Source organism: Muscardinus avellanarius, assembly GCF_963383645.1.
Source record: "Muscardinus avellanarius genome assembly, chromosome: 3".
NCBI lineage: Eukaryota > Metazoa > Chordata > Mammalia > Rodentia > Gliridae > Muscardinus > Muscardinus avellanarius.
Window position 1 is genome coordinate 32,437,932 of NC_137788.1, and position 16,360 is coordinate 32,454,291.

A 16,360-nucleotide genomic window follows, 5' to 3' on the forward strand; every position below is an offset into this window, starting at 1 on the left:
GTGTGTGTGTGTGTGTGTGTGTGTGTGTGTGTGTGTGTGTACTCATCTTACTGATTTTTTCTGGGGAACCCTGGTTAATAGTTCCTGATAAGGAAACTGAGGCATAAGAGATAGTTAAGAGGAACGTGATAGGGATGTTAATGACATTCCTGAAGTCGCACCACAGGCAGCCATGCTCCGCCAGTTCCCTTCTGAGACAGCAGTCTGGAAGAAGCAGCCTGGTGTCAGGAGGCCAAGGAGGAGCCGCCCCCCAGTCACCAAGGGGTGCCTAGGTAAGTCCTCCCACGCCCCCTGAGTCCCCACTCTTCTTTGAAGTCAAGAGGGCTAGCCAAGTCAGAATCTAAGAATATACCCTACACTAGCCAGGCACGATTATGCAGTTTGCAATCCCAGTACTTGGGAAGCTGACACAGGAGGAGCGCAGACTCACAGCCAGCCTCAGCTACTTAGTGAGGCCCTCCGCAACTCAGTGAAACCCTGTTCCCAAATAAAGAATAAAAAAATTGGGCTGGGGGTATAGCTTGGAGGTAAAATGTCCCTGGGTTCAATCCCCAGTGCCACAAAAATAAAATAAACCAGGCGTGGTGGCGCATGCTTGTAATCCCAGCATTTGGGAGGCTGAGACCAGAGGATTGTGGTTCATGGACAGCCTCAGCTGCTTAGTGAGGCTCTTTGCAACTCAGTGAGACCCTATTTCAAAATAAAGAATAAAAACTAGGGCAGCGGGGTGTAGCTCAGAGGTTGAATGCCCCTAGGCTCCATCCTCAGTACCGGGGTGGGGGTGGGGGGGTACCAGAATATACCCTATAGTGCCCAAAGTACACATCCTTATAGGATTCCACTGTTTTTCCTCTAAAATTTAAGAAAATCGTCTGATGAATAAAATTGAACGCTTGGTAGGCGTGTGCCCAGTGAAGAGCACAGGAAGGAGGAAGTAGCTCTGGAGAGGGCTGGGTGGAGGTGGAGGCTCCTGTGGCCTTCCTGGTCCCTCCCAGCCTCTTCTGCAGGTCTGGGCTCCTGCTACCCGCTACCTCGGCCAGGCTGATGGACATGATGAACAAGGGCGGCGGCAGGCAGTTTGCTCTCTCCAGGTATGTTCTCCGGACTGGCTCAGGAAGCATCCACTTTGAGACGATCCTGTGGACCTTTCTGTTGGAGGGAACTTTACCTCCCCCATCCTCTCTCATTTTCTCATCTTCCAGTTCTTTCCCGTCTCTCTCCGCATCCAGATTCATACTTTCCATCTCCAAATCGGAGGCAGCAGCCATTGTCCTGGGTCCTCCCTCCACCTGAAAGGGAAAAGAATGTCAAGGAGAAACAGGTGGCCCTCTGGCCTTGGGCTACGGCTCTTTCCTGGGCTCTCTGGCACCACAGCTGGCTTCCTAGGCCTTTCCTATGTATTCATAAGAGACAGCTAAAGATGATCAGAATGAGCCGGGCATGGCGGCAGTGCACGCCTGTAATCCCAATACTTGGGAGCCTAAGACAGGAGGATCACAGGGGGAAGCCAGCTTCAGCAACTTAGGCCCTCAGCAAGACCTTGTTTCAAAACAAAATAGAAGCCAGGTGTGATGGGGCACACTTGTAATCTTAATACTTGGAAGGCTAAAACAGGAGGATTGCAGCTTCGAGGAGAGTATCACCAAGTGGTGAGACTCATCAACCTAGCAAGACCCTGTTGCCAAATTAAAATTTAAAAAAAAAAAAAAATAGGGATGGGGGTGTATCTTGGAGGTAGAATGCCCCTGGCGGTGGTGCACACTTGTAATCCCAGTACTCAGGAGGCTGAGACAGGAAGGTTACAGGCTCGAGGACAGCTTCAGCAACTAGTGAGATTTTCATCCACCTAGTGAGACCCTGTTTCAAAATAAAAATAAAAGCCGGGCGTGGTGGCGCACGCTTGTAATCCCCGCGCTTGGGAGGCAGAGACAGGAGGATCACTCAGGTTCGAAGCCAGCCGCGCGGCTGGCTTAGGAGACCCTGTTTCCAAATAAAAATGTAAAAATAGGTCTGGGAGTGTAGCCCGGAGGTAGAAGGGCTTCCAGGAACCCCAGTACCACAAAAAAAATTAAAAAATAAAAATAAAAATAAAATAGGGCTGGGTTCAATTCCCAGTGCCACAAAGAAAATTAAAATTAAGCTAAGTGTGGTAATCCCAGTACTTGGGAAGCTGAGACAGGAGGATAGCACAGGTTTGAAGCCAGCCTTGGCAACTTAGCCAGAGCCTGTTTCCAAATAAGAAATAAAATTCAGCTGGAGGTATAACTTGCAAGTAGAATGGCTCTGGGTTCAATCCCCAGTAACACACACACACACACACACACACACACACACACATTTTAGGCATATAATAAATACTTTGTGTTCTTTTCCCTGTAAATAAACGAATAGAATAAACAAATAGATAAATTTTTTTTCTTTTCTTGTGGGTTTTGGGGATGGAACCCAGGGGCATTTGACCTCCGAGCTACACCCCCTGCCCTATTTTTTATTCTTTATTTTGAAACCGGGTCTCACTGAGTTACAGAGGGCCTCACTAAGTAGCTGAGGCTGTCCGCGAACCGCGATTCTCTGGTCTCAGCCTCCCGAATGCTGGGATTACAAGCGTGCGCCACCACACCCAGCTTAGATAAATATTTAAAAATAAAAATAAAGCTGGGCATGGTGGTGCATGCCTATAATCCCAGTACTTGGGAGCTTGAGACAGGAGGATTGTAGATTTGCAGCCAACCTCAGCGACTTGTGGAGGCCCTTTATAACTTAGCGAGATCCTGTTTCAAAATAAGGGATAAAATAGGGCTGGGGGTGTACCTTGGAGGTAGAATGCCCCTGGGTTCAACCCTCAATGCCACAAAAAAAAAAAAAAATTCAGGCATGGTGGTGCACACTCGTAATCCCAGTACTCAGAAGGCTGAGACAGAAAGATTACAGGCTCAAGGACAGCCTCAGCAACTAGTGAGATTTTCATCGACCTAGTGAGACCCTGTTTCAAAATAAAAATAAAATAGGGCTGGGACTATAGCTCGGAGGTAGAATGTCCCTGGGCTCAGTCCCCAGTACCAAAAATAAATATTAAAAAAAAAAGCATGACCATGAATCCAGATGACTAGGATTAAAACACAGTTCTACCATATCTCACCTTGGAGGTAACCTTAGATAAGTCACATAAATCTCCCCAGCCTCAAGTTACAATTTTTAAAATTATAATAAAATACACATAACAAAATTTGGCATTTTGACCATATAAATCGAGCCGGATATGGTAGCACACACTTGTAATCCCAGCATTTGGGAGGCTGAGACAGGTTCGCAGCCAGCCTTAGCTACTTAGTGAGGCCCTTTGCCCCACGCAGTGAGACCCTGTTTCAAAATAAAGAATTTTGAGGGGGGTGTATCTTGAAGGTAAAATGCCCCTGGGTTCCATCCCCAGTACCACACACACAAAATAAATAAATAAATAAAGAGCATACGAGTGTAGACAAGACCGCGTTGGGTCTAGACAAGAGTCACAGGGGTGCTGTCCTCCCGGGCTGTGCGGTGCAGCCCTGACGCGCAGCTCCAGCTCCCCTGGGCTGAGGCATCCACACAAGCTCATACCTGGTGATTTGCAGTGCTTTGTTTTTCCTTCTCTTGGGTCGTGGTCAGTCACACTCTGACTTCTCTGCCTGTCCGTTTGCCTGGTCTCTGAGCACAGAGACCTCCCCTGACTCATCTCTGACAGCTGGGCCACAGCTGCTCCTGCCAGCCTCTGGCGCCCCCAGCCCTCCCACGCCGGTTTGTCTTCTGTCCCACACCTGAATTCCTGAGTGCAGGTGATGACCTTGGTAATATTACTTATCAGATCGGCCACAGTGCAAAGACTGATCATATCCTACACTTAGGAGGCTGTGTGCAGGACAGGAAGACAAACTGATGCTTTTGGAAAGCAATGGGGCAACATCAATAAAATAGAAAAAGCATATAGTTTTCAACAGAACATCCTACTTCTGGAATTCTATCTAGCAGATGTAAATGAGCAAGTACACAAACCTATATTCCAAAGATATTCAGTGCAGAGCTATTTATAGTAGTGAAAAAATTGTTAATGGTGTAAAGGTACTTTGATGGGTTTGTTGCATTTTCTTTTTTCTTTTCTTTTTTTTTTTTGTGTGTGTGTGGTACTGGGGAATGAACCCAGGGGCAGTCTACCTCCGAGTTACACCCCCCAGCCCTATTTTTCATTCTTTGCTTTGAAACAGGGTCTCACTAAGTTACGGAGCACTTCACTGAGTAGCTGAGGCTGGCCGCAAACCTGCGATCCTCCCAAGTGCTGGTATTACTAGTGTGAGCCACCACCCCTGAAGTTGTTTGTTTGTTTGTTTGTTTGTTTGTTTGTTTGTTTTGGGTACTGAAGATTAAATCCAGAGCATTCTAACTCCAAGCCACAACCCCATCCCACCCCTTTTTATTGCAGTACTGAGATTGAAGCCAGGGGCATTCTACCTCTGAGCTATACCCTCAGCCCTATTTTATTTTTATTTTGAAACAGAGTCTAACTTGGTTGATGAGAGTCTCACTGCTTGCTGAGGCTGCCTAGAACCTGTGACCCTCCTGTCTCATCCTCCCAAGTGCTGGGATTAAAGACTAAAGACATGTGCCACCAAACCTGCCCCCAACCCAGCCCATTTCTAAGTTGTGGGGGTTTTTGTTTTATGGTTTTTTTGGGGGGGGTTGCGGGTCTGGGGATGGAACCCAGGGGCATTCGACCTCCAAGCTACACCCCCTGTCCTATTTTTCATTCTTTATTTTGAAACCAGGTCTCACTGAGTTGCAGAAGGCCTCACTAAGTAGATGAGGCTGTCCACGAACCGCTATCCTCAGGTCTCAACCTCCCAAATGCTGGGATTACAAGCGTGGGCCACCACACCTGGCTCTAAATTGTGGTTTTTTGTTTTGCAGTACTAGGGATTGAACCCAGGGGCAGTCTACCTCTGAGCCACGCCCCCAGCCCTATTTTATTCTTTATTTTGAGACAGGGTCTCACTAAGTTGCAGAGGGCCTCACTAAGTAGCTGAGGCTAGCTGCAAACCTGAGATCCTCCTGTCTCAGCCTCCAAGTACTGGTATTGCAAGCGTGCACCATCAAGCCTGGCTTTTTTGTTTTGTTTGTTGGTACCAGGAGTTGAACCCAGGAGCATTCTACCTCCAAGCTATACCCCCAGTCTATTTTATTTTATTTATTTATTTATTTATTTATTTATTTATTTATTTATTTATTGTGGTACTGGGGTTCCTGGAAGCCCTTCTACCTCCGGGCTACACTCCCAGACCTATTTTTATACTTTTTTAATTTGGAAACAGGGTCTCTTAAGCCAGCACGGCTGGCTTCGAACCTGCACGATCCTCCTGTCTCCACCTCCCAAGCGTGGAGATTACAAGCGTGCACCACCACGCCCGGCCTAGTCTATTATTTTGAAACAGGGTCTCACTAAGTTGCAGAGAGCCTGAGTTGCTGAGGCTGACCTCAAACCTGTGACCCTCCTGTCTCAGCCTCCTAAGTACTGGGATTACAAGTGTGTACCACCACGCCCAGTGCTTGGCTGCATTTTCTGATAGTTCTAACCCTTAGGTAGCTCTTAGGAAGTTCTTCCTTAAGCTATGTTAAAATCTGCACATTCTCCTGGCATGAACTCCTGGGTCCAAGGTTTTCTTTTCTAGGACTTCACAAAGCAAGTGTAAACTAAAGCCATTTGTTTTGTCCTTGCTTGGGTGTGGCCTGCTATAAACTCCAAGGGGTCTGCAGGTCAGTTAGGAAACCACAACTGGAAGGATACTTTCCCAGCGTTTTTGGCAGCCCAGATGAACAGAGCATGGCTCTCAAGAGAAAGCAAGCAGCAGAGACCACAACACATTATAGTCTCACCGAGACATCAAGGCACCCACAGCATTCCAGTTACTTACTGGGTCACTCTCCGTCCTGGTGTCATTCACTAAGTGTATATTTACCACGCTGACTGTGCTTTCTTACTCACCAAGCAGAGATCACGCAGGTTTCTCAAGCTTTCTTTAATGTTGGCGTGATGCTACTCGGCACCTCCCACCTCTTATCTGTAGCAACTTGCTGCTGCTGACTTTTTGTTGAAATGTCATGCACAGAAGAATCAAAACTGGGTGGACCTGCTGTGACACATTCTCACCCGGCCAGTAGGGAACCATTGGAGCAGACTGTCAGAATGCCTCTAGCCTTTAGCCAGGCGTGGTGGCGCACATCTGTCATCCCAGTACTTGAGAGGAAGGATCACAGGTTCATGGCCAGCCTAAGCAACTCATTGAAGCCCTATTTCAAAGGAAAAAAAAAAAAAAAAAGCCAGGTGTGGTGGTGCACGCTTGTAATCCTCGAGCTTGAGAGGCAGAGACAGGAGGCAGGTTCGAAGCCAGCCGCACTGGCTTAAGAGACCCAGTTTCTAAATAAAAAATATAAAAAAATAGGTCTGGGAGTATAGCCTGGAGGTAGAAGGGTTCCAGGAACCTCAGTACCACAAAAAAAAAAAAAAAAAAAAGGACTGGGGTGTGGTGGTGCACACCTGTAATTCCAATACTTGAGAGGCTAAGACAGAAAGATGGCAGGTTCAAGGACAGCCTCAGCAACTTAGTGAGACCCTGTTTCAAATTAAAAAATAAAATAGGGCTGTGGGTGTAGCTTAGAGGTAGAATGTCCCTGGGTCCAATCTCCAGAATTACAAAATAACTAACAATAATAATAAACCAAGAGTGGTGGCACATACCTGTAATTCTGGTTCCTGGGAGGCTGAGACAGGAAGATCACAGGTTTGAGGATAACTTCAGCAATGTAGTGAGATTTTCAGCAACCTAGTGAGACCCTATTTCAAAATAAAAAAATAAAACAAGGTAGAATGCTTCTGGGTTTAATCCCCAATACCAGTACCAAAAAAAAAAAAAAAAACAAGCTAGGCATGATGGTACATACTTGTAATCCAACATTTGGGAGGCTGAGACAGGTGGATCAAAGTTCACGGACAGCCTCAGCTACTTAGTAAGGCCCTTTGCAACCCAGTGAGACCCTGTTTCAAAATTTAAAAAATAATAATGAGAAATAGAGCTGGGGGTGTAGCTCGAAGGTATAATGTCCCTAGGTTCCATCCCAGTACTGCGAAAGAAAGAAAGAAAGAAAGAAAGAAAGAAAGAAAGAAAGAAAGAAAGAAAGAAAGAAAGAAAGGAAGGCAGGCTATAACAGGTAGAAAAAAATGAAGTCGTGTGTGATAACCAAGCATAGTTAACTAGCTGGCTCAGGCAAAGCCGGTCACTGAACACTGAACTCACATTCATTCATGACGGGCCTTACAGTATAGGAAAAACCAAAGCTGTAAGTATTCAATCTGCAAATGTCAAGGACTTCTAGCTCCCAGGCTTTTTCTCAGTACTGGAAACTGGACTCAGGGCCTCCTACAAGTGCTCTACTCTACGACCGAACCACATCCTCAGCTCCCCCCACATAGACACACCTTGTTAACACAGGTCTCCCCAAATTGCCCAAACTGGCCTTGAACTTGCAATCTTCCTGCCTCCTGAGGAGTTGAAATTATTTGTTGTTTATGTGCATAGCACTAGGGATTGAATCCAGAGGCATTCTACCTTCGAGCTATACTCCCAGCCCTTTTTATTATTTTTTGTTTTGACACAGGGTCTTACCAGGTTGCTGAGAGCCTCACTAAGTTGCTGAGGCTGTCCTCAAACCTTCCATCCTCCAGTGTCAGCTTCCCAAGTACTGGGATTTCCAAGTACAAGCATGTACCACCAGGCCCGGCTTCATTCTTTTCTTTCTTCAGCTCATCTTTGGGGGCGGCAAGAACCACATCTCACTACAGAAGTTAAAAATGAGCCGGGAGTGGTGGCGCACACTTGTAATCCCAGCATTCTGGAGGCTGAGACTGGAGGATCGTGGTTCGTGGACAGCCTCAGCTACTTAGTGAGGCCCTCTGCAACTCAGTGAGACCCGGTTTCAAAATAAAGAATAAAGCCAGGCATGGTGGCGCACGCTTGTAATCCCCGCGCTTGGGAGGCTGAGACAGGAGGATCGCACAGGTTTGAAGCCAGCCTCAGCTACTTAGTGAGGCTTTCAGCAACTTTGTGAGACCCTGTTTCCAAATAAAAAAAATATATATATATATTTTAGAAAGGTCTGGGAGTATAGCCCGGAGGTAGAAAGCCTCTGGGTTCCACCCCTAGTACCACCAAAAAAAAAAAAAAAAAAAGAATAAAAAAAGGGCTGGGATGTAGGTCGGAGGTAGAATGCCCCTGAGTTCAATCCCTGGTACCATGGTGGCGCACGCTTGTAATCCCTGCGCTTGGGAGGCAGAGACAGGAGGATTGCGCAGGTTCAAACCCAGCCTTTCTGGTTTAAGAGACCCTGTTTCCAAATAAAAATATTAAAAAAGAGTTCTGGGAGTGTGGCCCGGAGGTAAAAGGGTTTCCAGGAACCCCAGTACCACCAAAAAAAAAAAAAAAAAAAAAAAAAATACTTGTGGAGAGAAGGGAGGGGAGAGGAAGAAAAAAGAAAGGAGGACAGAAAGGAGGGGCCACTGCAACCACCACACGGATTGAACCTTTGCTTCCCTCCTGCCCACGAGTCCCCCACATGCACACCCACCTGCTCTGCCATCACCCAGTCCTCGGGGGAGGCCTTCAGGGCCACAGTGTGGCACTAGCTGCCACAGTCGGGGCTTGTCGCTTGCTTTGAGGAGCACCATTTCTTGAGTTTGGCACAATCAAGGCCTGAGTTCTACATCCAGAATTCATCCTTTATTTCACTGGGCCTCAGTTTCCTTGGCTATAAATAAAGCCTGCCTCTACCCTGGATGTCTCAGAACTGAAAGACTTAAAGAAAGTAAGTCAGGCGAGGTGGTGCACATCTGTAATCCCAGCTGCTAGGGAGGCTTGGAGCAGGAGGATCGCAAATTTGAGGCCAGACTGGGCAACTTAGTGGGACCCTTCTCAAAATGAAAAATAAAAAGGGGGAGCCGGGGATATAGCTGAGTGTAAGAGGGCCCCTGGGTTCAGTCTCCTATACTGGGGGGGGGGATAGAATTGATTGAAGTAACATGGTACTGTATAGTAAACACTGGCGTCAGCGTCCATGCTCAGCACTTCATGAGCACCTCTTCAATTTTCATGGCCGCCTTGTAAGGTCTGTAGTAACACCCTCATTTTCTGGATAAGGAAACTCAGGCTCTCAGAGTAATTTGCTTGGGCTCTACAGAAGCGGAGGGGAGGGAGAGACAGAGAGCCCAGCACGCTGACTCAAAGCGCCGGAGAGTTCACGGCCCCGTGACCTCGAAGCACCAAGTGTCATGAAAGTGTATGCCTTTTCTTTTTCCTTGATACTGGGATAGAACCCAGGGACATTCTACTATCAAGATACACCCACATTTGTGTGTGTATGTGTGTGTGTGTGTGTGTGTGTTACTGGGGATTGCACCCAGGGGCATTCGGCCTCTGAGCTACACCCCTCACCCTGTTTTTATTCTTTATTTTGAAATAAGGTCTCACTAAGTTGCACAGAGCTTCACTAAGTAGCTGAGGCTGGCCACCAACCTGCTATCCTCCTATCTCAGCCTCCCAAATACTGGGATTACAAGCATGTGCCACCATGTCCGGCTCCTATTTTTTATTCTTTATATTGAAACAGGATCTCACTTGAGCTGGGCATGTTGGCGCACGTTTGTAATCCCAGTACTTGGGAGGCTGGGACAGGAGGATCACACAGGTTCAAAACCAGCCTCAGCTACTTAGTAAGGCTCTCAGCAACATAGTGAGATCCTGTTTCCAAATAAAATATAAAAGAGGTCATGCCAGGCATGGTGGCACATGCTTGTAATCCCAGTACTTGGGAGGCCAGGACAGAGGATCACGCAGGTACAAAACCAGCCTCAGCTACTTAGTGAGGCTCTCAGCAACTTAGTGAGACCCTGTTTCCAAATAAAATATAAAATAGGTGAGGGGTGTAGACTGGAGGTAGAAAGCCCTTGGGTTACACCCCCCAGTACCACAAAAAAAATAGGTCTGGGAGTGTAGCCCAGAGGTAGAAGGCCCCTGGGTTGAATCCCCAGTACCACAAGAAAGAAAGAAAGAAAGAAAGAAAGAAAGAAAGAAAGAAAGAAAGAAAGAAAGAAAGAAAAGAAACAGGGCCTCACTAAGTTGCTGAGAGCCTCACTAAGTACCTGAGACTGGCTGTGAACCCATGATCCTCCTGTCTCAGCCTCCCAAGTACAAGGACTGGGATTATAAGCATGCGCCACCACGCCCGGCTACCCCCAGACCCCCAGTACTTTTTTTCTTTTTTCTGTACTTGGAATGGAACCCAGGGGCATTCTACTTCCAAGCTACACTCCCAGGTCTATTTTTTCATCCTTTATTTTGAAACAGGGTCTCACTAAGTTGTGGAGGGCCTCACTAAGTAGCTGAGACTGGCTATGAACCCGCAGTCCTCCTGTCTTAGTCTCCCAAGTACCATCTGCCACCATGCCCAGCTTCCCCTATTTTGAAATAGGGTTTCACTAAGTTTCAGAGATTCTTGCTAAGTTGCTGAGCTATCCTCAAACTTGTGATCCTCCTATCTCAATCTCTCAAGTACTGGGATTACAGGCCTGCACCACTGTGCCCGGCTGAAAGTATAGGTCTTCAACTTTGTTTGCAGCCCATCCCTCCCTCCACCCTTACATTCTTCTGGCTGCCCAGACAGACCTAGATGAAACCCTGGAAACTCCCAAGTGGGAGTTGTAGAACTGGCAGGTCACCAGCAGGGGGGAGGGACTGGGAATCCCCACCACCCCCCTTGCAACCACAGGAAGTCCAGGTGGTGACAAGTGCCCCATAGGGACAGGGTTTGCCTCTCAGAACCTGGAGGCTAAGTGAGGCTCACCTTGCCTTCTCCGCCTGGCCCAGCCTGGCACGTGCAAGGCCAGCACCCTTGGGATACTCCTCAGGGTGGAAGACACTTGTGGTCACTAGCTTGTGCTATTTTCTAGCTGCATTCAAATTAGTAGGTCTTAAATATCTGGATTGTTTCTTTAAATGGCTGGCCCCACCCATTCCGTGGTACCAGGCGGGCCATGTCCGGGCTGAGTGCAGCCTCAATGTGTCCGGGGAGGCCGGGAGGCGGGCAGCAGCCTGTGCTGCGGGGATTCCATTGCTGCCTGGCCAGGAGGCTTTTGGTGGCGTTGCCAGGCAACCTGGCTGGGCTGCTGGGCCACAGAGATTAACAGCCTCCCTCGCCTGCTGCAAACCATCATTATGCCCAGTTCCAGGGGTCCAGCAATCTCTCTGTGGTTGTGGCCTGAAAGGATGCATTTTTAGCAACAGAAATTAAGAACTGGCTTTTCAGTATCATGGGCTTGTGGTTGTTGCTATTTTCTTTCTGCTCCATCTCTGAGGACACATTGGAATACATAGGCAAAAGATTTATTGTTCCAATTTTAGTATATGTGCCACCAAAGCAAGTATGGTGAAAGATTTTTTTTTTTTTAATTCCTTCACAAACCTCCGTTTCCCAAAGTTTTCCTTTTTCCATAACGAGGGCAACTAAGGTAGGGTCACTCTGCTTCCTGGGGCCTCTCCACAGCTCACCATGATTGAGAGCGCCTTCCTTGGACTCCCACAGCCCCTGCTGTGGCTCAGGGTGAGGGACCAGAGCCCTGGTCATATGCAGAATATTTCTTCATGTCCCTTCCACAAGACCAAAACACTTTACCCTTCCCAGTCTCCATTACCACTTTAGCTCGTAGTATCTTGGTGAATCATCCTCCCACCCCCCCCCTTTTTTTTTTTTTTTTTGGTGGTTCTTGGGATGGAACCCAGGGGGTTTCTACCTCTGAGCTACACTCCCAGCCTATTTTTTAGTGTGTGTGTGTGTGTGTGTGTGTGTGTGTGTGTGTGTGTGTGTGTTACTGGGGGTGGAATCCAGGGGCCTTCTACCTCCAAACTACACCCCCAGCCCTATTTTCTTATTCTTTATTTTGAAACAGAATCTCACTGAGTTGCAAAGGGCCTCATTAAGTAGCTGAGGCTGTTCACAAACCACAACCCTCCTATATCAGCCTCCCAAGTACTGGGATTACAAGCGTGCACTACCACGCCTGGCTCTCCCATCCACTTTTTTTTTTTTTGTACTGGGGTTCCTGGAAACCCCTCTACCTCCGGGCTACACTCCCAGACCTATTTTTATATTTTTATTTTGAAACAGAGTCTCTTAAGCCAGTGCGGCTGGCTTTGAACCTGTGCGATCCTCCTATCTCAGCCTCCCACGCGCGGGATTACAAGCGTGCGCCACCATGCCCGGCTTCCCATCCACTTTTAAATAAGGCAGGCATCGTGTTGGGCCTAGTGGTACACACCTGTAACCCCAGTACTTGAGAGGCTGAAATAGGAGAATCACAGGTTCAAGGACACCCTCAGCAACATAGCATGATCCTCAGCTACTTAGCCAGACAGTGTTTCCAAATGAAAAATAGGGCTGGGGGTGTAGCCCAGAGCTAGAATGCCCCTGGGTTCCATCCCTAGTACCACAAAAATAAATAATTTTTAAAAATTTAAAAGGAGCCAGGCATGGTAGCAGATGCCTGTAATCCCAGTACTTGGGAAGCTGAGACAAGAGAATCACAGGTTGAGCCCTGTGCCACTGTGCCCGGCTAAAAGTATGTCTTCAGGGTCTACAGAGACCCTGTTTCAAAACAAAAATAAAAAGGCCAGGAAGGTAGAATGCCCTTGGGTTCCAATCCCCATTCCCCCTCCTCAAAAAAAGAAAATTTAAAAAATCTGGTAGTGTAGGTCAGAGATAGAATGTCTCTGGCTCTAATCAGGAACAATGCCAAAATAAAAAATAGAAAAAGTAAAGCCGGGTGTGGTGGCACACACTTGTAGCCCAGGACTTAAGAGTCAGAGAAAACCAGGCACGGTGACCCCAGTACAAAAAAATAAAATAAAATAAAAAATAGTAACCCAGGCGTGGTGGCGCACGCTTGTAATCCCAGCATTCGGGAGGCTGAGACCGGAGGATCACAGTTCGTGGACAGCTTCAGCTACTTAGTGAGGCCCTCTGCAACTCAGTGAGACCCTGTTTCAAAATAAAGAATAAAAAATTAGGCAGAGGGTGTAGCTTGGAGGTCAAATGCCCCTGGGTTCCATCCCCAGACCTGCAAAAATATAAAATAAAATAAAAATAAAATAAAAATAAAAATAAAAAATAGTGATTGAGCTTTCAAAGCTTACTTGTCTGCACTAAGAAATAGCCTGAACCAGCCGGCCATAGTGGCACATGCTTATAATCCCTGTATTCGGGAGGCAGAGACCAGAGGATCGTGGCTCCCAGGCAGCCTCAGCTACTTAGTGAGGCCCTTTGCAATTCAGTGAGATCCTTTTCAAATATAAAAAGACTGAAAACTAGGGCTTGGGGTGTAACTCAGAGGTGCAACGCCCCTGGATTCCATCCCTCCCCACCGCCAAAAAAAAATAGAAATAGCCTGAACCAGGCATGGTGTCACACACCCTGTAATCCCAGTGCTTGGGAGGCTGAGGCAGGATGATTGTCATTTGGAGGACAGCCTCATCAAGTAGTGAGACTCTCATTAACCTAGCAAGACTCTGTTTCAAAATTAAAAACAAACAGGGCTGGGGCTATAACTCAGAGGTAGAATGCCTCTGGTTTCAATCCTCAGTGCCACCAAAAAAAAGAAAAGAAAAGAAAGAAAGAAAGAGTCTGGAAGAATCCCCTAACTGGACAATATTTAGGTGAGTAAAAGACCAAGCACACCACCGGGCATGGTGGCGCACACTTGTCATTCCAGTACTTGGGAGACTGAGACAGGAGGATCGCACAGGTTCGAAGCCAGCCTCAGCAGCTTAGTTAGGCTCTCAGAAACTTAGTGAGACCTTCTTTCCAAATAAAATCTAAAATAGGTCTAGGGGTGTACCCTGGAGTTAGAAGGCCCTGGGTTTCATCCCCAGTATCACAAAACAAAAAACAAAAAACAAAAAACCAAGCACCCTAGAGCCCTGGGCTATAGGAGCATCCTGGCCCTCAGCCATTTGCTCCCTACTTCAAGGTTTGGTTTTATGCAAATAGCATCCTCACACTGCGTCTCCTTAAGCACAGAGATAACATCATCACTTTCATTAGAAATTTGTAGATATTTTCCCAGAAAGATTTTCACTGCTATACTGGAATATTTCTTAGTAATCTACTGATAATAATCTGTTGTCCCAGTTTGCACAGAACTGTGAATCTCTTGGGATGTGGGGCTTCCAATGCTAAAGTCAGGAAAGTCCTGGGCTAAACAAGGATTTTTGGTCACCTGCCCTAGTTCACCTGCCTCAGAATCATGTGGGGGTCCGGGCAAAGATGGCCGGCTCTTCTGCCCTGGCTGTGGTTCTTATTCCCGGCCTCACATCAGAAACCTCTGATAATTCTGTTTGTTGGGCTTGCTACAGATCAATAGAATCAGTCTCTGGGACCAGGCCTAGGCACTGGGATTTGGGGGTTAGGAGGAATGTGGTACTGATGATTAAACCCAGAGGCATTCTACCTCTGAGCTACATCCTCAATGCTATTTTATTTTACTTACTTTTTATTTTGAAACAGGGTCTCACTAAGTTGCTGAGAGTTTCCCTACATTGCTGAGGCTGTCCTTGAACCTGCAATCCTCCTGTCTCAACCTCCCAAGTACTAGGATTACAGGCATGCACTACAATGCCTGCTGGTAACTGAGATTTTTGTTGTTTTGTTTTGTTTTTTTGCGGGTCTAGGGATGGAACCCAGAGGCATTTGACCTCTGAGCTACACCCCCTGCCCAATTTTTTATTCTTTATTTTGAGACAGGGTCTCACTGAGTTGCAAAGGGCCTCACTAAGTAGCTGAGGCTGTCCGCAAACCGTGATCCTCTGGTCTCAGCCTCCCAAATGCTGGGATTACAAGTGTGCGCCACCACGCCCGGCTAAACTGGGATTTTTTTTTAATGGGCAACCTAAAAAATCCTTGCCCTTGAGATGTGGATTCAGAGGGCCTGGGCTTGGGTCTCACCCAGAATGTGCATGCATGTTTAACAGCTCTCCGGGGAAATCCTCCATACACCATGTCCTGGTAGCCAGCAAGTATATGTGACTTGTGCATTCACTGGGCATGCCGCTCTGAATGTCTTGAATGTGTTTGGGCTCTGAAAACAGATGGGATGGGGTGGGGGAGCGGTAAAGCTTCGTTTTTCAGGCCCCACTATTCAGTGGGGATTAAAGACCTATAAATTGTTCCAAAACAATAAACTGTTATTTAGATTAAAAAGTGAGTCAGGAACCTGGGCATGGTGATGTACCCCCTGTAATTCCACTACTTCGGAGGTTGAAACAGTAGGATTGCAGGTTCCAGACCAGCCTCGGCAACTTAGCAAGTCCCTTAGCAACTTAGTAAAACCCTATTTCAACATTTAAAAAATAATAATAAAATATGGCTAGAATATAGCTCAGACATAGGTTGCCCCTAGGTTCAAGCCCAGTACTGAACAAAAAAAAAGTGGGTCAGCACCAGAGTGATTATGGCTATTCAAGTTCCAGAAGCTTAGTGTGGTTAACTAAAAGTGGAGCATGTTATTTGCCATTCCTCCCACTGAGAAATAGAGTTCATTTCCCCTCTCCTTAACTCGAGACCAGGCCTGAGACTGGTTCTGACCAATACCACATGGTAGAAATAGTCCTGGGTCCCTTCCAAGGGCAGGCCATAAGAGATCCAGCTCATTGTGGAATGTTCCTTCCTTGAAGCCTGATACCATAAGACCCTATTTCAACATCAAAAATAAAAAGAAGCCAGGCACGGGAGCACACACTTGTAATCTCAGTTTTGGGAGGCTCACAGGTTCCAGACCAGCCTTAGTGTGGCTCTGAGAAACCCAGTGAAACTCTGTTTCCAAACAAGAAATGAAATTGGAGCTGTCATCCAAGTACTCAGGAGTCTGAGACAGGAGACTTGCAGGCTTGAGGACAGCCTCAGCAAGTAGTGAGACTCTCATCAACCTATCAAGACCCTGTTTCCAGATAAAAATAAAATAGGGCATAGCCGGGCGTGGTGGCGCACACTTGTAATCCCTGCGCTTGGGAGGCGGAGACAGGAGGATCGCACGGTTTCGAAGCCAGCCACAGCTACTTAGTGAGGTTTTCAGCAACTTAGTGAGATCCTGTTTCCAAATAAAATATAAAAAAGGTCTGGGAGTATAGCCTGGAGGTAGAAAGCCTCTGGGTTCCACCCCCAGTACCACCAAAAAATAAAAAATAAAAATAAATAAAATAGGGCTGGGGATATAGCTTGGAGGTAGAATGCTCCTGGG

At 47.0% G+C, this 16,360-nt stretch overlaps 1 protein-coding gene across 1 annotated transcript in view; it reads right to left on the reverse strand.

The window, feature by feature from the left end:
* The window catches only part of RHBDL2 (rhomboid like 2), a gene marked incomplete at its 3' end in the record, with an annotated part of 35,272 nt that extends 33,989 nt beyond the window's left edge, over positions 1–1,283 (reverse strand). Inside the window, exon 1 of the mRNA XM_080692512.1 lies at positions 1,032–1,283. Within this exon, the coding sequence (XP_080548638.1) occupies positions 1,032–1,268 (237 nt within the window). The 5' untranslated portion in view covers positions 1,269–1,283. The remainder of the gene's footprint in view (positions 1–1,031) is intronic.
* Between the last annotated feature and the right edge of the window lie 15,077 nt (positions 1,284–16,360).